This window comes from Pan paniscus, chromosome 1 (genome assembly GCF_029289425.2).
Source record: "Pan paniscus chromosome 1, NHGRI_mPanPan1-v2.0_pri, whole genome shotgun sequence".
NCBI lineage: Eukaryota > Metazoa > Chordata > Mammalia > Primates > Hominidae > Pan > Pan paniscus.
Window position 1 is genome coordinate 100,035,584 of NC_073249.2, and position 25,369 is coordinate 100,060,952.

Sequence of the window (25,369 nt, forward strand, 5' to 3'; positions counted from 1 at the left end):
TTATTAAATTGTTTCCAGCATTTTCTAGCTGAAGTTACTGTTGTTGTCAACTACTCAGCATCCAAAATTTTCGCAAGAAAACAAGGTTTTTTTCTCTTCAAATTACAGTCCAAAGAGTGGCAAACAAGAAAGATGACAGAGTCCGAAGACCTTAAGATTTCTTTTCTTTGGTCAAGAACTCATTACACAATGGATGATACATCTTAGGTGGTCCTACTAAAAAGAGACACAAGAATCTAGAGACTATCTCACTGTCAACCAATCCAAGGAACTTTGCTTTAGATGGCCAAAGCCAGAAACAGCAAAGTAGAAGAACTACTAGAGCTTTAAGCAGTTCCTTAGTATTTTTCCTTGGCTTATCCAAGCCTGGATACTGGTCCACTTTCCCAAAGTTGGTAAAGAGGTAATACAGCTTGGGATTGATTGGATATTGAGACAGAAAGAGAGGGGGAGAGAGAGATATCTAGGTACTGGAGCAGCACTAGGCACTCAGAAGAAGGAACACTTGGAGCAAAAAATGAAGGATATAGATTAGTGACGTGAAGTCAGGAGCAAATGATCTCAGTTGCTTTACATGATCAAAGGACAATAACTGCAAATTACCAGAGGGTAGGTGAAGCTCCATATCACTTTTTAATATTAGTGTTTTAAACACCTAGGAATAGAATATACCTAAAGATAATAGCTTGATTTCCCCACACCCACCTTTGCAATGTTTTGATTTTGCACAAGTCTTGGTTTCTAGTTTGTGGGATTATCATTTTTCATTGCATTGAAGGAAAATTCTTTAGGCCAGGAGGGAGTCTAAGACTTCAGACACAGCACAGATACGATCCTGGGCAAGGGTCATTCAGTGTTCTTAAGAAAATTCTAAATCCTAGGGTGTGATGGTTAATATTAGGTGTCAACTTGATAGGATTAAAGGATGCCTAGATAGCTAAGTATTGTTTCTGGGTGTGTCTGTGAGGGTGTTACCAGAGGAGATTAACATTTGAGTCAGTGGACTAGGAGAGGAAGACTCACCCTCAATGTGGGTTGGCACCATCCAGTCGGCTGCCAGGGTAGCTACAACAAAGCAGGAGAGAGAAGGTGGGCTAAGCTGGCTTGCAGAGTTCTGGCTTTCATCCCTCTCCTGTGCTGGATGCCTCCATCCATTCCTCCTGCCTTTGGACATCAGACTCCAGGTTCTTTGGCCTTTGGACTCTTGGACTTAACACCAGTGGCTTGCCTGGGGCTTTTGGGCCTTAAGCCACAGACTGAAGGCTGAACTGTGGGCTTCCCTACTCTTGAGGCTTTTGGACTCAGACTGAACCACTACTGGCTTCTTTCTTCCTCAGCTTGCAGACGGCCCACTGTAGGACTTTGCCTTGTAATCATGTGAGCCAATTCTCCTTAATAAACTCCTTTTAATGTATCTATATCTAATCTATTATCATCTATCTATAGATATATGTCTCCCCTATTAGTTTTGTCCCTCTGGAGAACTCTGACTAATACAAAGAGTTAAGTCTTAAACTACTTATAATTTCTCTCTGGAACTGTATTTCATCTAGTTTGGAATGTTTACTTACTTAAGACCCATATTATATGTAGAATAATGAGCAGGAGAAAGGTATGCTGATTAACTTGTATATATATTAGCCATAGGATTAGTTCCAGCAAAGGAACATACTTGCTTTTTTTGGTTTCTTCAATCTTCTCCCTGTCACATTATGAAAATTTGATGATTTTACTTATTTAAGTGTCTTTGTAGGAGATTTTTCGTGGATCTTTTTAAGTGTTTGACCTCTGATTTTCATAATTTTTTTCACATTAGTATCAAGGTATTAGGTAATGGAAATTATTCTTAAATAACTCCCGCCTGCCCCCCTGAAACAGCAAGCATCTATAGAGTAGAAGACAGTTTTCAGATTAGCAGGAGAGTTAACCAAGTAAAACTTGAATTTCGATCCTTAGCCTGGAGAAAAAGGTAAGAAACTTTTTCATTTGTCTAAGAGAAGTTTATTTCATGGTGTTTATGATTGTGGAGATGTGTTTGTGGGGGAAAGTGGCATATTAAATTTTTCTAGACTAGTATGTGCAAATAATTTATAGTGGGGAGGGGGGAATTTGAGTCTCAAAGATAAAAGCATAGTGAAACAGAACTGTGACTGTTCTTCCTGGCATGAGGAAATAACATATGAATTATAAGCATGCTTGAGTAATGTAGATTGAGTTGATGGGTAGAAATGTGGCCCCTTACAGCACAGAGATGACAAAGTAAATATATTTGGCCCTCCTGGCAGGGTAGAAGTATAATGTGTTCCCAAAATCACCCGGATATGCCATCGTATAGTGTATTAGTAAAGAGTTCAGGCTTCTGAGACGGACCACCTGGAGTGTAACTTGGCTCTGCTCTTTAGGATGTTTTTAATCTGTGTTTTCTCATCTTAAAACTGGGAATGTAGTAATGCTTACTTCATAATGTTTTTATGAAGGATAATTGCTTAATGTTTCCTACTAATAAACAATTCAATAAATACTAGTTGGTGATCGTAGGGAAGTCCTGTTAAGTGCTCTGCAAGTTTCCCATCTCTAATGCACAGGTGAAAAATAGCTACTGATTCAAGATTGTGTCCTGAAGATATGTTGCTTTCTTCTCATATTCCACCCCAAATTCCTAGAAATGATAAAAAATTGACAAAGATGGCAGATGGGGTAACAGTGAAGAGTGCCAAGGAGGACTTCTGCAGAAGACAGGAGTGGACCAAGAAATGATCCACATGTTTTGGAACCAGGAGACAAAAGTTGGTCTTGGGGCAACTGACAGGATGACAGTTCAGGTACCACAGTAGGAATATCCACCCATCTCCTTACCTTGGTGACTGAAGTCTTTTTATTTATTTTCTAGAGACCGGGTCTCGCTCTATTACCCATGCTGGAGTGCAGTGGCACGATCTCAACTCACTGCAGCCCCAACCTCCTGGGCTCAAGCTCTCCTCCCACCTCAGCCTCCCCAGTAGTTGGGACCACAGGCATGTACCACCACAACCAGCTAATTTTTGTATTTTTTGTAGAGATGGGGTTTCACCATTTTGCCCAGGCTGGTCTCAAACTCCTGGGCTCAAGGGATCCACCGACCTTGGCCTCCCAAAGTTCTGGGTTTACAGGTGTGAACCACCATGTCTGGCTGGTGACTGACATCTTTGACCCCAGCAGTGAGTGCGGTCATTTGGTTCAAGGAGGCAGGAAAATGTGCCAAGTAACTGGGCGCTCCCACATCTTGGAAATTTAAAATTTGATTATTGACATAAAAATTCAACAAGGGATAAATCCAGAACAGGATAGATAAAGCCAAGAGAAAATAAATAAGCTGAAAGATTGTGCTATTATGAAATATATATTTGGTCTTCAACCCCATTTCCTGACATACAACTCCTAAAATCCTTAGAAACACCAAAGTGTGATGTCGTTTTGTTTATTAATGAGTTGACTGATGTCTGGCAGCCCCTAGGTAGCTTCAGGATGGGGGCTGGTGACCAGAAAGAACAAGGGGAGGATTAGAGAGTTGGGACTTTCAGCCCACCTCCAACTTCCGGGGAGGGGAGAGGGGCTGAAGGTTAAGCCGATCACCAATGGCCAATGGTTTAATCAGTGATTCCTATGCAATGGAGCCTCCATATAAAGACCCAAAAGGACAGGGCTTGGAGAGCTTCTGGATAGCTGAACATGTAGAGGTTCCTGAAGGGCGGCGCACCCAGTGGAGGTGCATGGAAGCTCCATGCTCCTTCCCCCATACTTTGCCTTATGCATCTTTTCATCTGTATTTTTTGTTATAAACCAGTAAACCCAAGTGTTTCTCTGAGTTTCATGAACTGCTCTAGCAAATTAATACAATGCAAAGGAGGAAGCCATGGGAACCCCAGCTTGGAAATGGTTGGTCAGAAGTTCTGGAGGCCCAGACTTGGAACTGGCATTTGAAGTGGGGGCAGTCTGGTAGACTCAGTCCTCAACCTGTGGGATCTCCTGATAAATAGTGTAAAAATTGAATTGGAGTACACTCAGCTGGTGTCCACTGCAGAACTGATTGCTTGCTTGCTGTGTGGAGAACCCCCCTCCGCCGTCAGTCTTCTGTGTTGATTGTTGTAGTGTGAAAGCACAGGAAACACATAGTTTGAGTTTCTCCCTCCTCATGATGATCAAGATAAGCCAGAAATTCCTCCACAAAGCCATATAAAAAGATGCATGCAGAGATGAAAGAAAAGTTAAATGATATGAAAAATAGATCCAGATGTTCCAAACTCATGTAACAGGATGAGGAGTTAGAGAGGAGGGGAGAATTGAGAACATGTAAGAAATAAAATACAAATCTACCAAATAAGATTTGCTGATTGTGCACTGCACAATTTCAGGGGCTGTCATTTGAATAGTAAGATTTGCCAATGTGTAGTGTACAACCTACTATTGTGTAGTATGCAACCATAGTCATGAGAAAATAAAGGAATAAAAGGAGGATATTTCACAGGATCTAAATGCATACATACATCCTTAGATTGCAAGGTCCTATTAAATTCTGAGCATACAGGATGAGAAGGACCCTCACCTAGATTCACAGTGACAAAATTTGGGAACAAAGAGAAATTTCTAAACATATTCAGGGAAAATGCTTATGAAGAAATGGAAGTCAAATTTACATCCAACTCATTTGGGCTCCACTGGATATAAGAAGACACGAAGCATTATTTTTTAAAATCTAGGGAAAATAATTTTGAATTCAATTAAACTATCATTTAAGTGTGGGTGACTTTTCAGAATTCTATTCCAGCAATAATTTTAAAAAGATCATAAGGGAAGATGTGAGATAATGGAAGCAAAGGTGGTCATGTATTTGGTAAAAGATATTGCTAAACAAAGTGAATTTAGATTCTAGAAAATTAAAAAGAAAACCTGGAATTCAAATTCCAGGTGATGTAGAAGGGTGGTAGGGAAAGCAAGAGTGAAGAGAAGTAAAACAAGCTAAGTAAGATTTATGTTATAAATAAATAGGATATAGATATTATTACTGTAGAAGTTAGAAAAATGTGGGCTTACATGGTGGGTCACACATGTAATCCTGGCACTTTGGGAAACTGAGGCAGGAGGATCACTTGAAGCCAAGAGTTCAAGATCAGCCTGGGCAACAAAGCAAGACCCCTGTCTCTACAAAAAGTAAAAATATTAGCCAGGCATGGTTACATGCACCTGTAGTCCCAGCTACTTAGGAGGCTGAAGCAGGAGGATTGCTTGAGCCTAGGAGGTCGAGGCTGCAGTGAGCTATGATTGCACCTTTGCACTCTGGCCTTGTGACAGAGCAAGTTCCTCTTTTTTTTTTTTTTTTTTAAAGTCGGTTTAAAAATACATTTATATATGGCACTAGAAGGGTATATCATATTCATAAAGGTAGTGCTCCATTAACGAATGACCATGAATTGTTTGCATTTAACAAGGATACGTACACATATGTGCATGTAAGTCAACAATCACAGTGATAAGTTTAATATACCTTTCTTAGGAATTGACAGATCTAGTTGACTGAAACTTATTGAGGATATGGAGAATTTGAAGAACACGGTTAATAAGATTAATCATAACTATAATTATGCCTATACCATCTTATATTCAAAATAGGAAAGTTACATTATTTTCAAATTCACATAGAATATTGACAAAAATTGGCCATAAGTGAGATGGCAAATTAAGTCTCAACAAGTGCTGAAAAGCTGAAACCATATAGGACCAGGGCATAGTTAACTGATTATAAAACAATAAAATAATCAAACATGCCCTCCTTAAGTTGTACTCTTAGGAAAAAGCACATGGGTTAAAGGGGATATCAGAATAAAAATTATACACTCTTTAGAAATAACAAGAGCACTATAATTCAGCCATACCCTGAGACTTCACAAGCTTTGGTCCCAGTAAGCTAGAATTCAAATCTTAGCCCTATATTTAAATAACTCCTTGAATTGCCATTTCTTATCCCAATTATCTGTCATTCCACTGTGAAATATATTTCATGGCAAATAATATTAAAACCTACATGAAGCAGTCAGGAGAAAATTTGTAGCTTTAAAATGCATTTAAGAGAAAATAATTGGTAGGCAGATCGCCTTGGCCTCCCAATTATTGCCTCTGGAATTGGAGACCAGCCTGGACAACATGGCAGGACCCTGTGTCTCCAACAGATACAAAAATTAGCTGGATGTCGTGGTGCACGCCTATAGTTCCAGCTGCTAGGGAGGCCGAGGCAGGAGGATCGTTGAGCCTGGGAGGCGGAGGGTTGCAGTGAGTTGAGATCATGCCACTGCACTCCAGCCTGAGCAACAGAGAGAGAATTAAGTTTTTAACTCAAATGCTAACAAAGGAACACAACAAAAACCTGTGGAAAGTAGAAGGCATAAAGTAAGATGAAAGCATAGTCAATGAAACAGATCATACCTTCCTATTCCACCAAAATGGAATTTATAAAACCAAACACTGTGTTCCCTGAAAAGAAAATTAAGAGTTAATCCTTCCGTAAACTTACTATTGAAAAAGCACATAAGTAATACTAGATATAGAAGATATTAAAATGATGTGTATTTTTGATATGTATTTGCGAATGTAGACAAAATGTTGACTTTTCCATACAAATTACCAAAGTTGAGCTAAGAAAAGTAAAATACCTGAATAAAGAATTAACTATAAGAGAAACAGAAAAAAAATCAGATATACATATCCTTAAAAATAGCACCAAGGCCAGGTGCGGCAGCTCATGCCTGTAATCCCAGCACTTTGGAAGGGCGAGGTGGGTGAATTATTTGAAGTCAAGAGTTTGAGACCAGCCTAGCCAAGATGGTGAAACCTCGTCTCTACTAAAAATACAAAAATTAGCCAGGTGTGGTGGCGTGTGCCTATAATTCCAGCTACTTGGGAGGCTGAGGCAGGAGAATCACTTGAACCTGGGAGATGGAGGTTGCAGTTAGCTGAGATCGTGCCACTGCACTCCAGCCTGGGTGACACAACGAAACTCTGTCTCAAAAAACAAACAAAAGCAAGCCCAGACAGCTTTACCAAACACTGAGGAGAGAATATATTATACAAATTGATCAAAATAATAGAATAGTATTAAAAATCACCGACTGAGTGTGAGACAATGACAACAGATATTATGAAGGCTAAATGAAATAACCCATGAAAGGTAAATAAGCATTTGTTAAAATAATAAAGTTGACTATTAAGTGCCATGATATAGATTTCACAGTGGAATGAAAGGATAAAATAATTGGGATAAGAAATTGCAATTCAAGGAGCTATTTAAGTGCAGGACCAAGATTTTAATTCAGCCATATCCTGAAATTTTACAATCTTTGGTCACAATAAACTAGAATTCAAGGTAGAAAATGATTATTTTCTAAAATAAAGATGGTACTTATAAACCTATATAAATGCTCATTTCTCCTCTTCGAAGTATTTTTCTGCCCTTCCAGAAGAACTGGGCCTTGAAGTCACAGCCAGGCTCCACAGGACTGCTGTTTCACTGGATATCATGCCATTGCTTCTTCAAAATTATCTTCTCAGAGAATACCACAGTTGGGGAATTTAATTTACTTCTCGAGAATCCCTAACCCAATTATTTCTAGTCTTCCTTAGAGATTTTCTTTCTCCATTAACTTCCATATTATGTCTGGGAATCTTTTACTTTCACATATGCTCCCTCTCCACAATTTATTCTTTTTTTATCTTCTCTAAGTGTTAAGGAGTAGTATACATGTGTGATAGGGAGATGAAGGGGAAAGGCAGAAAACTGAACTTCTTACCCTCATGGAAGTTTTGACCCCACATTTAGAAAAAACAAGAAGTGGAGAATAAAGGGAGAAGGACAGCAAGCAATTTTATTCGTTCCCATTTTCCTGCCAATGTGCATTAACAAAGAGGTCTGTACCTAAAAGACCTTATGCAAGACCAGATTTTCACATTACTAGCTTTGTGTGTGTGTGACATCCTGCTTTCCGTTGCCAAGCTTAATGTATATGTGTCTTAGGGTCTTTCAGTTTTTATACTATTATGGCTATGTTGTGGTAAACTGAGGAAAGGAGAGGCCAATATGGAAAAACAGGAGGATTGTTGTTTATTTTAGGTACGCACGGCTCAGCAGGTTTGCATCTAAAAAGCTGAGCACTGAACAAAGACAGAGTGGGGTTTTTATAAGCGGCCTTACAGACACAAAACAAAAGCAGTTAATCATACAGTGACAGGTCACATAATCTATAGCATAACATAACTTGTGACTTTGCATAGCTGGTGACCTTGTAGTTGCATCGAAAGAAAAACAAAAACTGGCTAAATACAGACATTTGTAAATAATGCTTAAGAGGCCTGCGGAAAGAGTAACAGTAAAAGAATCTCTTTTTTTTCCTTCAACCTTGCTCTGGAAGGGAGGGGTGTCTGGAGCCTATTCCTTTGACCTTGGCTATTTGGACAGCGTTATCTTATAACTGTCCTTGAAGTAAGCTTGCTAAGGCAGAGGAAAACTTGTTCTCTTCTTTTTAACCCTTGCCTTGCCACATTCTGGGCCTTAGCTTTTACTTTTCTTGGAGTGAATAAATGCAGTACTTATTATTTATTTGTTTTAAATTTCTGCCTCAGCTGTGAGACTGGTAATAATCATTCATTCATTTATTTATTTATTTATTTATTTATTTTTGAGACAGGGTTTCCCTCTGCCACCCAGGCTGAAGTGCAGTGGTGCGATCTTGGCTTACTGCAGCCTCTGCCTCCTGGGCTCAATTGATCCTCCTACTTCAGCCTCCTGAGTAGCTGGGACTACAGGCGTGTGCCACTGGCTAATTTTTGTATTTTTTGTAAAGATGGGGTTTGCCATGTTGCCCAGGCTGGTCTCCAACACCTGGCTCAAGTGTCTGCCTACCTTGGCCTCCCAAAGTGCTAGGATTACAGACATGAACCACCGCACCTGGCCAATAATTACTTCTGAAGATTCTGACAATACCATTTACGATAACACAAAAATGAAGGACCTAAGAATACATCTAACACATCTAGAGAGAATATTATAATATTGTTGTGAGACATTAACAGTGACATAAATAAATGAGAGTTATACCTTGTTTATGGATTGGAAAGTCAGTGTTGGAATGATATCAATCCTCCCTAACCCTCTCCCTCCTGCCCCTGCCCCAAAAAGATCGACAGATTTAGTGCAGTCCCACTCCAAATCCAATAGTTTTCTCAGGAGAATTTGACATAGTTGATCTCTCTTTCTTGAGACGTTTTATTCTCTGTTTTCCCTCCTACCTCACTGGTACTCCTTATCAATATCCTTTGCTACCACCTCTTCTACGCAACCTCTAAAATGTGGCATATTTCATGGCTCAGCCTTAGACCTTTTTCTATCTGTACTTCCCCCTTACATTGTTCTTTCTAGTCCCCTGACTCTAAATACCACATCTATATGATGATTGGCAAATTTGTATCTCTAGTCTAGGATTCTTCATATATCCATTGCTTTTTCAAGAGTTACACTTAAATGTCAAATAGGAATCTTAAAATGTCCAATATGAAACATTTGCTTCTTGCTACCCCGTTCCCCTCCTCCACCAACTTGCTGTCTCAATTCTGTCAATGGAATATTTATTGCTTTGACCCAAAATCTACGTGTTCCCCCCCCTTCTCTTTCTCACATTCCCTACATCTAATCAATAAGAAACTTTGTTGACACTTCCTACAAAACATCTTCCAAATGTGACCACTCTCAATAGCTCCACTGTTACCATGTTAGTCCAGGCTGCCGCTGCCTCTCACCTAGACTCCTAAATGGTCTCTTTGCTTCTACTGTTGTCTCTCTACAGCCCGGGGAATCTGTCTCCAACTAAGCCTGGTGGCAGTGAGGACCGTCATCCCCCTCCCAGCCAGCTGTCAGCTATACCTCCATTCTGTCTGGTTCTCAGGGCTGGAATCGCTGGGCAGGTCTAGCTAATCCTTGGCCCTCCTAGGAAAATATTCCTAAATCCTGAAAGCATTTAGCTAGGAAAGATCCAGAATGGACCCAACTATTACTGTTTTACCCCAAACCGGTTGGTCTGCTTTCGGGATTACTTCTCAGGCTAGGAACCTCTGAGTGTTCTGAAACGGGCCTGAACTCTTACAGAAGCTCTTGTGGCCCTAGGATGAATTTAGAGGTCTCCATACCCAGCCTGGAAGGTGAAGAACGACCCCTAACGACCCACCCTCCCAACCTAATGCTGGTTCTGCTCCACTTGTCCACTCTGGGGAGCTGTGCTTTGGCTTGGAAGCTCTCGGATTGAAGGATGGGCCCAAGACCCTCACAGGTGAAGCCTCGGTAGGTCCCAGGGAGAAGAAAGATATTCCTCCACCCCACCACCCCTCTAAGTCCGACCCACCTTTCTCCCCGCCAGCTGCATCAGATCCCTCCAGGGCCTCATTGTCAGTCCTGTAATCTTTTCATCCGTGATAGGATGGGCCGTGGGCCCTTGTGGGTGAAGCTCGGCGGTTCCCGAGTCCATGTGGGGTGGCCCCTGCGGAGCCTGGAGCCTTCTTGCCCGCTGGCTTGCTGATCCCGCCAAGCCAGCTCCCTTCCTGCTTTTGACGGTGAGGGAACCAGCTGGGAGGTCCTCCGAGGTGGACGGGGAGGCGGGCGGCCTCTCCCACTCCCCACCCGCTCCCTCCCTGCCGCCGCCGCCTCCGGCTGCTATTGCGACAAGCCAAGAAGCTGGGGCGCCTGCTGGGAGCCCAGCGCCGTCCTCCCGTTTCCTGTGATCTACCAGTCCTCCTCTCCGCGGAGGCTCGGCCGGGCGCACCTGAGGCCGGCAGCATCCCCGGGGCTTGGCGGCAGCTGCAACCTCCACAGACGGCCGCCAGGTGGCGCCGCGCCGGGGCCCGAGAGCAGGCGGGCCCGGGGCGGGGTTGGAGGGACTTAGCTACGCGCCTGGGGAGGCCGCGGGCCCTCGCAGACTACCGAACTTCCATTCTGCCCCCGGGTTTTCACACCTGCCGGCCCCGAGGAAACAATGACGTGGGATTTTGGGGGGCTGCCCCTTAACTCGGGCGAATGGGACACGAACGGCGACCCCTTGCTCTCTTCCATCCGCCTGCTGCCGTTGCTGCCCACCGACTCCTACAGCTCATTTCTCGCTCCTGCAGGCTCCAGGAATGCAAATAATTTCTCACTGGGTTTTGGCGGGGGCGCGGAGCTGCGGAGAAGCGCGCGCCCGACAGCTTTCGCCGCAGCTGGGTCCCCGGGCGCTGGCGGCTGCGGCCCCCAGATACGGGCGGAGGCTGCAATATGCACATGCGGTCACAGTGTGGCGCCAGGGGCCCGCCGCGGGACACGCTCGGAGCGCGACGCCCCATCCCATCATTTACGGATCAAACCAAATAATTTAGAATCAAGTTGCTGTGTGTGTCATACTCCTCCTGTTTTTTTTCCCTAAACTTTTAGTAGAGTCATTTACATAGTTCAGTTTTTACCTCAGCTGTGTTACACAGTGGCAGGAAAATATTTTGTCTCCAAACTACAGCCCAAGTATGAGAGCAGCGTATCCTGAAGCTAATTAGTAACCAGAAAATCAGGAAGGTAAAGCAAATCTCTGGAGGCAAGATCTGGACTCTATGATATCGCCGCTTCTCCCCACTTGAAGCGTCTCTTTGCAGTGCCGCACTTGGAGATTTGGACTTAATCGTTAAACAAAAAGAACAGTTACATTCTGCCTTCCTACAGGGCAGGGGCCTAGGACTGGCAGCATTTTTGTTGTCTCTAGAAATAGAGGGGTTATGAGAGAGCCTCAAAAGAGAGGGCAAGAATAACACATCCATTTCTCATCATGTTACCCCCTTGTATGCCTAGAACGCGTATGGAGACATTCTCTTTTAGTAAAGTCAAAGAGAAAAGCCATGAACTAAGTATCCTGAACACAGAGGCGTGAGCCCTCTCAGTCTCACAGTCCCTTAGGAGTCATTTGTAAGTTCTATTTCCTTCCTTATTGTCTATACTATTCCCTCTTGTCTCCCTGAAATCTACCCACTCCTGGCTGTGTGTGTGTCTCTTTCTGTCTGTTTCTCTATCTTAATCTTCTGTACATATGCACCCACTCACCTTTTTACCTTGTTCTGAGAAATAAAATACTATTTTTCAAACTATGTAATAGGATTATCAGGCTAGGCTTGACTTGTAAGTTTTTCAAGAATTCTTTAGAGTAGGCCTCATTTCAAGTCATCTTTGATGACCAAATTTCCAAATGTATCCCAGTTGAAGTCAGTTCATTTATTTGCTTTAAGAGTTATATACCATGAGACACACAGTTCTGGTGTTGTTGAACTTTTGGATGTTTGTACGCAGTGCTCACGGGGAGCAAGTGGGCAGGGGACGGTCCAGATCGATGGCCACCCACTGAGCCGCTGCTACGTGGCCCCCTGGGGCTCCTTCCGGTGCATCCCTTCCTGCAGCTGTTCTTCTTTTTGTTCCTGACATTTCAGCTCTTCTTCTAAATGTCTGTCTTCTTGAAGGCTGGAAATTACCTTCTTCTCATGACCAGAATCCAAAGAGATTTCTAAATTCCACTTTTTCTTTCTTTTCAGTTCTTTACGTATTGTCACCCAGAGAACAGTGTTCACTAAAAACATTATTCCCACTGCCAGATAGAAAAGGACATGAAACCAGACAGGAGTTGGTAACTGGAGGCCTGAAACAGAAAAAGACAAAAGAGAAGAGATACTATTTAGAGACCAGAGGGGTCTGGCTGAGTTATGTTTGGAAGGGAAGGTTGGCTGAGACCTGATGTGCCTGTCCTCAGGGAGGCACTGGTCATTTCAGGGAGCAGGAAGGAACTGGCGGTAGCTCTAACTGGCTATATGGTGTATAGACAGGGACAGGCTCCTTGGAAGAGCTTAATTGCTGGGCCCTGTCAGTGGACTTACTCCCTAGTTCCAGAGACAACTGGTATCTCTGTGCCATTTAATACTTGAAATGAATTTGGGTTGAAGATGAATTTTTTTCCCCCCCAAGGAGACTTTGTTCTAGAGCTCACAATCCCTCTGCCTCAGTTAAATAGAGATACTTGGGGAGGTGGTGATTTGCAGTTTACAAAATCACTGTCTGATAAATCCACCTTGTGAGCTCCCTGAAGCAAGAACTATACTCAAATGTCTTTATGTCCCCAGACGTATGACAACAGATAGGAAGAACTTGATAAATTGTTGGTGAGATTGTTGGTGAGGAGGAGGGAGGCAGGGAAGCAGGGAGAGAGAGAGAAGGGGGGGGTCATGGAGTGGAGGGAAGAGTGGGAGGGAGGGGAAAATAAAATGAAGGAGAAGAAAAGAAGGACAGAGGAGAAAATGAAGGAAAGAAATGGAGGAAGGAAAGGCAAAGGAAAAAGAAAAAGAAAGGAAAGGAAATTTAACAGTTTGCGAGGAGAAGAGTGATGTTGTGAATCAAGGATGGAAAGGCCTGCTTGTGGGCTTTTCCTGAAGAGACTTTCCCCTCCTGTCTGGGCCAAAAACCCTTGAACAAACCTCAGTCCCATGGGAGATAAGGGAGTCCCTTCTTCTGTGCCAGTGGCTTCCCGTCATTCTCACTCACCAAGCACTTGAAGCTCCAACTCAGGGCTGCGCTTAAGGACATTTCCATCCTCTGTGGCAGCCTCGCACCAGTATAACCCAGAGTCTTCTCTTCTAGCAGTTAGTATTTGGTATTCAGAGGATGTGTTCCTGCCTCGCAGGGTCTTGCTGCCCATGTAGAAGGAGAAGTAAAGCTGCAAACCAGGCCTCTGCAAGAGCAACTTTGTTTCACAGCTCAGGGTGACCAGATTCCCCTCCAGGAGTGGGGATGTCACAGATGCATTCAGCACTGGAGCTGGAAATAGCTCTAAGGAGAAAGTTGATGGGGGACAGGGTTGCCTGTTTAGCATCCAGGTCCTTTTCACAAAAGACATGCCCTTTACCCCCTTGGGAAACCTGGCCCTAGAAAATGCATCCATAAGGCATTAACCCTTTTTACTTCCAGCAGAGAGCCATTCTTGGGGTGTCCTAATAGACATAATTAGGGTTGCCAACTTGCTGAGTCCTACTGAGGATACCTCTATACCAGTGGTCCCCAACCTTTTTGGCACTAGGGATGGATTTTGTGGAAGGCAACTTTTCCACAGCCGGGGAGTGAAGTGGGGACGGTTTTCGAAGGTAACTGTTCCACCTCAGATCATCAGGCACACACAATTCACAATAGGGTTCATGTTTCTATGAGAATCTAATGTCGCCACTGATTGGACAGGAGGAGGAGCTCAGGCCGTAATGCTGGCTCATGAAGAAGCTCACCTCCTGCTGTGCAGCCCAGTTCCTAACAGGCCACGGACCAGTAAGGGTTGGGAACCCCTGCTCTACGTGGTCCATCCTTCCCTGAATGACCGTGTCATCTGGTCAATAACCATGCCCTTTTGGCAGTGGTCAACTAGGAGTGAACCCTGACTCACACACTTGCCATTTCAGTGACTTTATTATCATTATTATTATTTGAGACGTAGTCTCGCTCTGTTGCCCAGGCTGGAGTGCAATGGCGCTATCTCGGCTCACTGCAAGCTCCGCTTCCCGGGTTCATGCTATTCTCCTGCCTCAGCCTCCCGAGTAGCTGGGACTACAGGTGCCCGCCACATTTCAGTGACTCATTATTTTTGTTCCTGACTTTAAAAGATAATCTGGGACAATAATTTCTTTCCCACAGGAGTGAACTTTTTTTTTCTCAGACAGAGAAAGGTTGCTAGTGATTGTATTAAGAGGAAAGGCCGTGAAAGGGTCAGAACAAGGCCATATGCAAACTGCTTAGCCTGCAGATGCTCAGGAAGAAGTGGCACCACAGAGGCTGCTTTGTCCCTGAGAGGTAGATGGACAGTATAACCCGTTCCTCATGTTTTCCAGGTTTCTCTTTCTATGGGGCTTCCGTGAGATTCCATGGTATTATTTTCTAACTCTCCTATCTACCTAGAGTGAGTCTGTATTCTTTACAACTAAAATAATGATGGATGAAATGGATCACCATTATGCCCTGACATTGACATTAGCTCCTGTGATTATTGATGGGGGTTGCGGTACACTGGAAAGAGTATTGGACTAGGACCCAGAGACCTCAGTTCTGGTTCCAGCTACTGGTCATGGTGTGGCCTTTAGTAATGCAGTTTACCTCTCTGGAGCCCAGTTTCTTCACTTGTAAATTAAAGTGAGGAGTTTAGAATATTTATGATGGTCCCTCAGGGGGAGGGACTATCAGTTCTATGACTATTCCAATACAATACCTTTCACAGTGACAGATATTCCTGCTGATGTGTAGTGATGCTTTCCCATGCCTGAGCAATGGTAGGTGCCATTGTGACTTATGTTGGTTTTCAGAATGGTGAGGTTAGAATTCCAGTGGAAAAACTTAAAGGCTTTGCCATTTCGATAGTAAAGCACATTGTACACCGGCTTATCCTTCCACGCATGACACCTCAAGGCCAGAGGTTCTCCTTCCGTGAAGACTCTGCTGGAGACCTGCAGCAGTAGCCAGCCTGAAAAATATGAACCCAAAATGTACGTATACAGTGGAGGAGGTACAAGGAGGCCCAAGCTTGGCCCTGTGGGCTTCCTATTTTTTCTCCTTGCAACATCCAGCCTCAGAGCTCTGCTAAATCTCAGGCCTATATCCAGTTCCTCAAATATCTTTAGCTTTGGTGGAAAGAAAAGCAATCTTTATTGGCAACTGCGTACACAGCCCTTTCTTATCTTCCCTTTCCAGATCTCAGAAGTTGGTTGAAACAAAAACAGTTCATACAGCATGGTAGGCAGAATTCTAAAATGATCCCAATGACTCACTCCCTTGCATAATCCCCTTGAGTGTGGGTGGAACCTATGACTTGCTTCTAGCCAACAGAATATGACAAGGGTGATGAAATGTCACTCTTGGGATTGCTACATTATGTAAGACTCTATCTTAGCAGTCTGGATGGAAAGTCTCCTCCTGAACTTGAAGAGGTAAGCTGCCATGCCAGGAGAGGGCCTACAAGAGTGCCACAAGGCAAGGGCCTCTAGGAGCTGAGAGTGGCCCTCCACTGGTGGGCAGCAAGAAAGCAGGAACCTCAGTCCTACAACCACAAAGAACTGAATTCTGCCAGTGACCTTGTGAGCCTGGAAGAGCTGCAAAAAGAAACACAGCAAAGTCAACACCCTAACTGCAGCCTTGGAAGACTCTCAGCAGAGCACTCAGCTAAGCTGTGATGGGAGTCCTGACCCATGGAAACTGGAAGATCTTAAATGTATGTTGTTGCTAAATTTGTTACACAGCAATAGAAAACAAATACACTCCAACTCTTGACAAATTTGTTAATAGGACCACGCATCCTAAGACAAACACACAGAAGGGCAAACATCCAGATATAAACATCCTACTACATTGATATGAATACTCACATATGTAAGATCAATGATATCACTAGCAAAACAAGCTCCAAGTCAATGGGTTTTTCCTTTCGACATACACCTCTACACATAACCAAAAATGCTTCAACTACTTTTCTTTTCTCCAGAGGCAGTTGGTTTGGCTAAGTAAAAATGGGGTTCTTAGGAGACTAAGGCGGAAAAGAGACAATAGTGCCTTTTCCCCCTCCAGAACTTATCTAAGAATGGAAGGCAGGTGTTTCTATGCTATACATAGCATGAATTTTACAGTCATGGATACTGATATAATGCTTCCAAATAGAATTAATTCTCTTCCCTCCCTTATTCCCACCCACAGCCAGCAGATGCTGAAAGACTGCACTGCCCAAACACTGCCATCTTTGCTTTATATATCCAAAAGAGTGGGAAGTGCTGTCACATCTCCATCAGAAACTGTCAAACACTAGTAATGGTAGAAAATATTTGAATGACACAATTAATAGGCTTGATTTTGTGGATGCTCTACTTTAGAAAGAAAATTCATATGCTTTTCAAACACACATGCAATATTAGAAAAATTAAGTGTGAACTAGGCCACAAAGCAATTTTCAACAAATACTAATGAACTGATACCATGTTTAACACAAATTCTAACCAAAGTGCTATAACATTAGAAATCAATAACAAAAAACTACCCTCCAAAAAACATCTAAGTAATTCATGAATAAAATAATGTATAATGGAAATTTATGAATTTTTAAACTTAAATGGTAATGGTAGTATTACATATCAAAACTCACGAGATACAGCTTTTAGCAGACATTACTGATTTCCTACTCAACAATCATTCCCCTATCTTCATGACTTTGGTGTCAGCCATATGATTAGGGCTCGGGTCCACCAACCAGCTGCATTTTCTTGGTCTTAGCATATACTGATTAAATTGAAATGACTAAGAGTCAGTGAGCTGCAATTGAATTCCCCATGGCTGACTGTGGCAAAACATTTTAAAATAGGGCATAGACAGCACCAACCAAAAATGTTGGTGTATTGTACTGTAGTAAAATTAACAAGTCTTGTTCATTGAAAACAAACAAAACTTTAATATTATAGTGAAAAGAAAAGCCACAGAGTGGGAGAAGATATTTAAGACACTTGAAAAAGGACTTATATCCAGAATATATAAATAACTCCTGTAAGTCAGTAAGAAAAAGACAGACGATAGAAAAATTATCAAAAAGACCTTACAAAAATGGATACCCAAATAGGTAATAAACGTGAAAAATGGTCAATATCATAGTCATTAGGGAAATGCTTAATTTGCATTTGTATATCCAAAAGAGTGGGAAATTGTAACATACCTCCATCAGATACTGTCAAACATTAGTAATGGTAGAAAATATTTGAAACATGTAAACAAAAATATCCACAGCATTACTATTTGTAAGTAGTCAAAACCAGAAGCAACCCGAGCCCCTCAGCAGAATGGGAAAATATGAAATATACAGTAATAAGAACAAATGAACTTCAATTTACAACATGTATACAGTTCACAATCATAATGTTGAGAAAAATAAACCAGACACAAAAGAGTACATCCTGTCCCATACTGTAGCCCTTTATATGAAGTTCAAAAATAGGCAAAAAACCTATGGTGCTGGAAGTCAGTGTCAGGGGTGGATTAGAAATGGGCAAGAAGGAGTTTCTGAGGTGCTGGAAATGTCTAAAATAGATCTGGATGCTGTTTACTTTGAAAAAATTTACTGTGGCGTACATTTATGGCTTGTTGTACATAAGTTATATTTCAATGAAAATTCACATTAAAATGTAATGTAAAAAAGATATGATTCTCAGTAAGTCACTGATGCTGAGTGTCCTAGAGTCTGTGTAGAGGTAAAGAAAATGGACTCTTCCCAGCCCTAGTCCTTTTGTTGTCACTTGAACCATGAAACACTTCTGCTTGAATTACCCAAAGTGTCTTGTTGAAACAGCTCTGTCAGAGGTTGCAGTGAGCCAAGGTCGCACCACTGCATTCCAGCCTGGGCAACGGAGTGAGACTCTGTCTCAAAAAAAAAAAAAAAAAAAAAGGAAACAGCTCTGTCAGCTTCCCTAACCTCTCCATCCTAAGAACTTATTTACAGAGACCTAAGGGACACATGAGGAACATCAAGCCTTCCCTCAGACATTCTCAACATTTCCTTGGCTGAAACACATTTCCTCTAACAGCAACCATGTCTGCATAAAGGCAATTTTGCCTCCAGTGTGGATTAACTTTTGCATTATCATTTTTAAAGAAGTTTAAACTCATCACTTCTGAATAACTAAATAATACATTTGGTTATTTTGTCTTGCATATTGAATGAAGCATTTTTCCCTGAAGAATATTGCAGTCTCCATCTCTTGATGAATAGAAACTCCTTACAGGTTTAAGTGGGTGGTGGGCTTTTCTGCTTCTATTTATTAAAATATGACAATAATTCCATGTCCAGAATATTATCTTACAGATACCCTATGAAATGTGCCCCTGGAATGTATGTATAAAGATAATTATTGCAGCAATGCTTGTAAAATCAAAAGAGTGGAAACATCTTATAAATTTGCTAATAGGCAGAATGGTTAAATTAATTCTGGTACAGCTGTGCAGCAGACATTTTAAAGTGGATTTCTATTAATATAAACAGAACTTCAAGGTATTTTAAGTGATAAAAGTAAGATATAGGACAATACTTAGAAAGTGTTCTACCACCCACAGCTTTAAAACTATATATATGTGTGTGTATATATATATAGTTTATATATAATAATGCTAATATATACATATATATGCATAATATGTATATATAAGCAGTTTTGTTTCTGTGGAAGGTGACTGCAGATCTAGGGTTTTGGGTGGGAGGAAGATATTTCATTGTTCATTATTGCTCATTTGTTTGAATTATTATTATTTACTATGTACAGGCATACATTTGGAATAATGATACAATCTTAGGGCCTAAATCTTACTCTAGACATCCTACTTAGAGCTGGCCCAGCTGAGGTACTGTTGGTACACAGTTTAAGGACCCTGCTGTGATGTTTTGAGTATACTGATTTAGTTTCACCTGGTAGGTACATAGTGCTGAGACCTGCACCCAGATAAATCGACACACACACATCTGACATCCAGAAAGGAGAGAACGCAGAGGAAGACCTTGTAGTTTCCGGCCCTCCTGGTCCAAGTCATAATTACCTCTGTGGATTTCCAGCTGTATGGGGTCACTTCGCCCTGAGAGACCTCTCTGGCACCTGTATTCACCACTGTCATTGACACTGGCAGAGGTGATTCTGTAGCTGGGGGTCGAGGTCTGAGTGGCTGTGCCATTGAGAAACCACTGTGTGGAGCTGCTCCCAGGCAGATGGAGCACCTCACAGTGCAAGGTTACGGTTTCCTCTTGGAACACGCTGACCCATGGAGGCTGCAAAGTGATCACTGCCTTTGTGGTGTCTACTTGGAGATTACAAGAAGAAAAAGAAAAAGATCAAGTGGAGTAAAGGGGAGGGCTCTGAGCAACTGGTAAGGCTTTTGTGGATAGCACAAGGGAAAAATACATATTTAGATTTATTTGAAAAATAGGCAAGTGGAAACCTACAAAAGCCAGCCTTTAAGAGTGTCCTCCTGCTGCAGAGACCTCTGTTCATTGTTATTAAATCCTCATCTGGGTGTTGGGAATCTGGGGCTCCTGAGGATTAAATTACTGATGTAGGTTTTTCTGTTGGGAGCAATGAAGCAGGGTTTTAGACTTGGGCAAGCCAAGCGGAGCTGTTTTCCTTATCCTCTGAGCTATACTGTCTCTGAGAGTACATTGCAGGGCTTCAGCAGCTTGTACATTGGAAATGGAGGTTTAAACTCCTCTCTTTGAAGCCTTCAGTATTTGCCTGGCTCTTTCTGAGGAGAAAAAACCCACTCTGCTTTCTTGTAAAGGGGACTGGTTTACGGGATGTTGGGAAACCCAGCAGACTACTTCAGTGTCAGCAGACTACTTTAGTGTTTGTGCAATTCTGGCCCTTTCCTGCTGTTATATATACATTCAGGCATTTCGTTCAGAGGAAAGAGCTCATTCAGAAAACTTTAGAAAGAAAGCTTACAAATCATAGTTTTTATGAAAATCATGCTCTGAATATGGGAGATTTTACATAATTTATAAATCTTTCTTCTTTCTCTGCTTTCCCTATATGCTCTTCTGCAGGTTAATAGGACCCATCCTTTGGAAGTAGGAAAGTGGCATAGAAGGAGAAGCTGAGTTAGAGATCACTCACCCACTTGCCCATCAACTGGAACTGCAAGAGATCAGAGAATAAAGATATCAGTTGGTCCAAGGAAAATAATGAGGAAGAGAGAATTGGGGAGACAGAATTAATGTAGACTCTGAGGGATCAACTCAGATCTCTTGAGTTTCTATTTCTCTTTCTCAAAATCCAGTACTAACAGAACTGAACAAGCTACAGGTGGTTATCAAGGAAACTTCACTGCGGTGCGTCCAGGCTTAATGCTACCTCAGGGTTGCCCTTCCCATCCTTTTCATAAAATAAGCTCTAATAAACCATGGAAGCACAGATACAAGTTGCTTCATACTCATGAGTTCTACCCAGAGTTACCACAGGAAGACAAAACTCTTGACTCACAACAGCCACAGCCTGTACCCTTCTAACTGTCCCCTCTGAGTCCAACTTACCCCAAAGGAGCAGAGTTGTCAAGAACCACATGTTGTCTCCAAGCTGGTGGGAGCAGTGAAATCTGTAACATGCAAGATATTGAAGAGGTTCTGCTGGTGGCTCCAGAGCCAAATTAGAAAAGAGGAAGGAAATTGCCTTTTCTGACCATTTTCATCATGTTCCTTTTCTGGGAAATACATCTCAAATTCTTGAAACATACTTTTCCCATGCTCATACCTGTTAGCCCATCTCTCCCAGTTTGAATCTCTGATTTTCAGGTTATGAACTCTCAGAATCCAGGGAAAAGGCTAAAGTTGTATTGACATTCTATTCTATTTTTACCCTCTACCATTTCTGTTTCTTAGGGTTAGAATATGGCAAAACCTCACTCTTTATAATTGGTTCAATGCCTGGCTAATGCCTCCAAACAATCATTTGAATCCAGAAGTTTCTATATCAGCCTCTATGAGGCCATGGGAAAAGTTACTCATCTACAAGAGCTGCCCTAATACAAACCAGCCTCTGCTCCTCTAGGGGACACAGACAGGATCAATCTCCCATTTTGGTTAAAAAAGAAAACAAACTCTCTTCCTGAAAGACATCATGAATTTGGAGTGTTTATTTTGGCTAAATCCAAGGTAATTAATTGTTTAATGTAGATGCTATGGAGAAGAAAAATAACTCATGCACATGGATAGCAATATCTTCAAGAAAAGAGTTTCAGAGTACAAGTGGGGAGCTCTGTGCCACCAAACTGAGGTGGCTCCTGAGACAGAGTTGTAACCCCATAAAAAGATTTTTAGGTATTGTGGTAAGAGAGAAAGAGAGCTAAATGGAAACTAGGATGAATTCAATGAGTGCAGAGAGACTTTGGCAATCTTACTAGCAGAGAATGAAAAATGATGACAAATCATGCTGTAGATTGGTGTACTGGCCCCAGTTTCTCACCGCTCCCTGAATCTACACTCTCTCCACAGCCTCATGAGGGTACGTCTCTGACTCTTGACTGTGGCTCATCATGAGACTTTCATTGGCCAGCGAAATGTGAATGGAAATGACATGGTGCTAATTTCAAACTTAGCACTTAGGAAGCTTCACACATTATCTCTCACCCTCTTGTTCTCCTGTGATTGCTGAGACAAGAACATTTTTTAGCTAGTCAGCCACAGTGCGAAACAGAGCTGTCCTAGACATTGTGGCTTGAGGCAGAGCTGCCTCACCTGCCCTGCAAACTTGTAAGTGAGAACTAAATGCTTACCTTTATATGCTACTGAGATTTGAAGATTGCTATACGAGCAAGAGCTGACTGACACAAATGAAAAGCAAGGAAGAAAGGCCGGGAAGAACTCAGGGTGTTCTGAAGAGACGAGAGAAGCCTCAGCTTGTTAAAATTTATATTCAAAGCCTATATCTGTAACTATTTTACTATTTTGTCTCCAAAGTTTTCTACTGTATGCATGTACCATAATTTATTTCACCAACTTCTCTTCATGAACATGTAGGTTATTTCTAATTTTTTACTGTGTGACCAGTAAAAAAGACTGCTTACTACCAAAATAGTCTTGTGACTACCTTTAAACATTTGACTTATTTTTTCCTTAGGACACATTCCTAGAATCAGTAGTGCTTACTCAAAGGAAATGCGCATTTTTTCCTTTGGATAAGATGCTATCAGATTGTCTATGATCATTATCCTCATTACTGCATAAATTTTAGAGTGCTTATTACATGCCAGACAAATATGCTTGATACATGTTTTCTTATTTAAGCCTCACAATAATCCATGAGTAGACACTAGTATCTCCATTTTACAAATGATAAACCTAGTGAAAGAGGAAATCAGTAATTTGTCCAAGGTTGTAAAAAATAGAAGCAGGATTCAAAATCAGACAGTTTGATTTCCTTTACATACTCACTGATGGAGTATAACAGTGCCCACCCCATGCCTTGCGATTCCTGCTTTGTAGTAAAATAGCTACTTCTTTGAAAAATAAGTGAAATCATTTCATTGATCAGGATAACATGAGGGAATTAGGATTGTTGTGTAAGAGGAATGTAAGATCTATAGCCTGGAAGGATAAAATACTTTCTTTCTAATAAGTATTGTTGTTTCCAAATGTTGAGGAAATAGCCATTGATGTAGGTTTAAATTCATGTAAGAAGAGCTAGAAAAATGGGGCAAACATAGTAACAAAAGCAGAGTAGTCTTCTAGCATTTGATGGACAATGAAAATCATGATGCTCTGTTCTCACTTGTAAGTGGGAGCTGAACGATGAGAAGACACGAACACATGGTGGGGGAACAACACATACTGTGGCCAGTCGGGTGGGGTTGGGGGAGGGAGAATGTCAGGTAGAAGAGCTAATAAATGCTTTGCTTAATACCTAGGTGATGGGTTGATCTGTGCAGCAAATCACTATGGCACACGTTTACCTATGTAATCAAACTGCACATCCCGCACATGTACCCTGGAACTTAAAATAAAAATTCATGGAAAAAAATCATGATGCTCAGAAGAACAATTAGGAGAATTTACATCTATATATGACATTTGTATTTCCATATATTAATACTTTTTTTTTTTTTGAGATGGAGTCTCGCTCTGTCACCCAGGCTGGAGTGCAGTGGCATTATCTTGGCTCACTGCAACCTCCACCTCCCAGGTTCAAGCAATTCTCCTGCCTCAGCCTGCCCAGTAGCTGGGATCACAGGTGCACACCACCATGCCCAGTTAATTTTTGTATCTCTAGTAGAGACGGGGTTTTACCATGTTGGCCAAGATGGTCTCAATCTCTTGACCTTGTGATCCGCCTGCCTCAGCCTCCCAAAGTGCTGGGATTACAGGCATGAGCCACTGCGCCTGGCCACTGATACTTTTATAATGCCATCATACTCATAGGCTTCATTCTTTTAAAATCACTTTACAAATACAATTTTCTCAAAGGTAGATGCAAAATCTTATTTGCCAATTTTAAGAAAAATTGCTCTCTACTACAGAAAATGATTTATGAACAATTATTTGATATGTTTTTTTTAAAAGATGAGATAGGCTGGGTGCAGTGGCTCATGCCTGTAATCCCAACACTTTGGGAGGCCAAGGTGTGTGGATTGCTTGAGCCCAGGAATTTGAAACTGACCTGGGTAATGTAGTGAGATCCTGTCTCTACTAAAAATAAAAAGAATTAGCTGGGCATGGTAGTTCATGCCTGTGGTCCCAGCTACTTGGGAGGCTGAGGCAGGAGGATTGCTTGAGTCTGGGAGGTTAAGGCTGCAGTGCACTGTGATTGTGTCACTGCACTGTAGCCTGAGTGACAGAGCAAGACCCTGTCTCAAAAACAAACAAATAAATGCTAAGATAATTTAAATCTCATAAAGAATTGACCAATAATTTATTTTATTTTCATCTCTTTATGAGTAAAAAACAGTAATGCTTTATTTCCTACTCAATTCCTTCTTTGATGATCTTGTGTTTTAGAAACTATTCAAATGTATCTGCTAAATTTTAAGTAAAGAATTGCATATAAGTAATTGTCTATAGTACAATTTTGCTTAATATGTTTTGTATACTGTTGTAACAGCTCTTGGACAGGTGAAATGTATAACTTTTATGTAGTTGCTAATGCTTGAGGTGTTTCTCAAATATTCATATAAAGTTTACCCGATTTTTTTCTTCAACTGCCATTCATTATAGAAAGTCCCCCAGTGGTTCAATTTTAAGTTTCCACTAGGAACTCATTAATTTTTTATTCTTAGTTATTCTTACTACTCAATCTTTTATTTTAAAAAATTATCATCTATGATTTTATAGGAATGTTTACAGTTAATTTCTGGAGATATTATAATTTATCTTTTATAAGTTATTTCAATTTGGGATGACCTTGTCCATTTCCTTTTCCCGACTTCACCTTCTTGTGTTGTCATGAATATGTCTATCAAGCCCTTTGCTTATTTTCCTATGTGCCCTTGAGATTCTTTCCTAAGCTTTTAAGAGATCAACTCGTTATAAATCTCAGTCTGTTTGCTTTTGCATATGCAGTTTTCATCTTTCCCCAGATAGCAAGGTCACTCCATTTTGATTTTCTTCCTGTATCACAGCAGCAAGAGGAAAAGGATGGGAAAAGGGTTAAAACATTTATGTAGCTTGTGTTCCTAAAAATAGCTATCATCTGAAATGGAAAAACTCTTCACATGAGCTCATTCCCCAGCTTTTAACTGCCTAATAGTGTGAGTCAGGTGCAGACACTG

The 25,369-nt window shown here is 41.6% G+C and overlaps 2 protein-coding genes across 6 annotated transcripts in view; one reads left to right on the forward strand and one right to left on the reverse strand.

Annotated features, from left to right (window-relative positions):
* LOC100984497 (histone H2B type 2-F) overlaps window positions 1–25,369 on the forward strand; it is a 56,567-nt gene that overhangs the window by 8,352 nt on the left and 22,846 nt on the right. The window contains exon 2 of one of the 4 annotated variants that reach the window (XM_003808797.8): window positions 20,658–21,150. The exons of 1 other annotated variant lie outside the window; for it this stretch is intronic. In XM_003808797.8, coding sequence (XP_003808845.1) covers window positions 20,658–20,685 — 28 coding nt within the window. In that variant the 3' untranslated portion in view covers window positions 20,686–21,150. Of the gene's footprint in view, window positions 1–18; window positions 2,973–9,866; window positions 10,774–20,657; window positions 21,151–25,369 lie in introns of those variants that run through there. 2 more of the 4 variants (XM_003808796.8, XM_008960895.6) reach the window with 2 other exon arrangements.
* On the reverse strand, window positions 12,278–21,268 carry FCGR1A (Fc gamma receptor Ia). 2 transcript variants are annotated; one of them, XM_008960896.5, is made up of 6 exons: window positions 21,144–21,268; window positions 20,728–20,748; window positions 19,661–19,918; window positions 15,315–15,566; window positions 13,613–13,897; window positions 12,278–12,716 (listed from the first exon to the last, which is right to left on the reverse strand). In XM_008960896.5, the coding sequence occupies exons 1-6, from the start codon at window positions 21,172–21,174 to the stop codon at window positions 12,436–12,438; spliced, it is 1,128 nt and encodes a 375-aa protein (XP_008959144.1). In that variant the 5' UTR covers window positions 21,175–21,268; the 3' UTR covers window positions 12,278–12,435. The 2 variants fall into 2 exon arrangements, with proteins under 2 accessions (XP_008959144.1, XP_003808842.1); XM_003808794.5 differs by having other exon boundaries at window positions 19,661–19,915; window positions 21,144–21,251.

What these genes read in the sequence shown, in the direction of transcription:
- FCGR1A (XM_008960896.5), bottom strand. Translation starts at nt 21,174, where the DNA reads ATGTGGTTCTTGACAACTCTGCTCCTTTGGG. An exon ending in GACAACTCTGCTCCTTTGGG is followed by an intron (nt 20,749 to 21,143) that starts GTAAGTTGGACT and finishes GATCTCTTGCAG; the next exon opens with TTCCAGTTGATGGGCAAGTG. An exon ending in TCCAGTTGATGGGCAAGTGG is followed by an intron (nt 19,919 to 20,727) that starts GTGAGTGATCTC and finishes GTAATCTCCAAG; the next exon opens with TAGACACCACAAAGGCAGTG.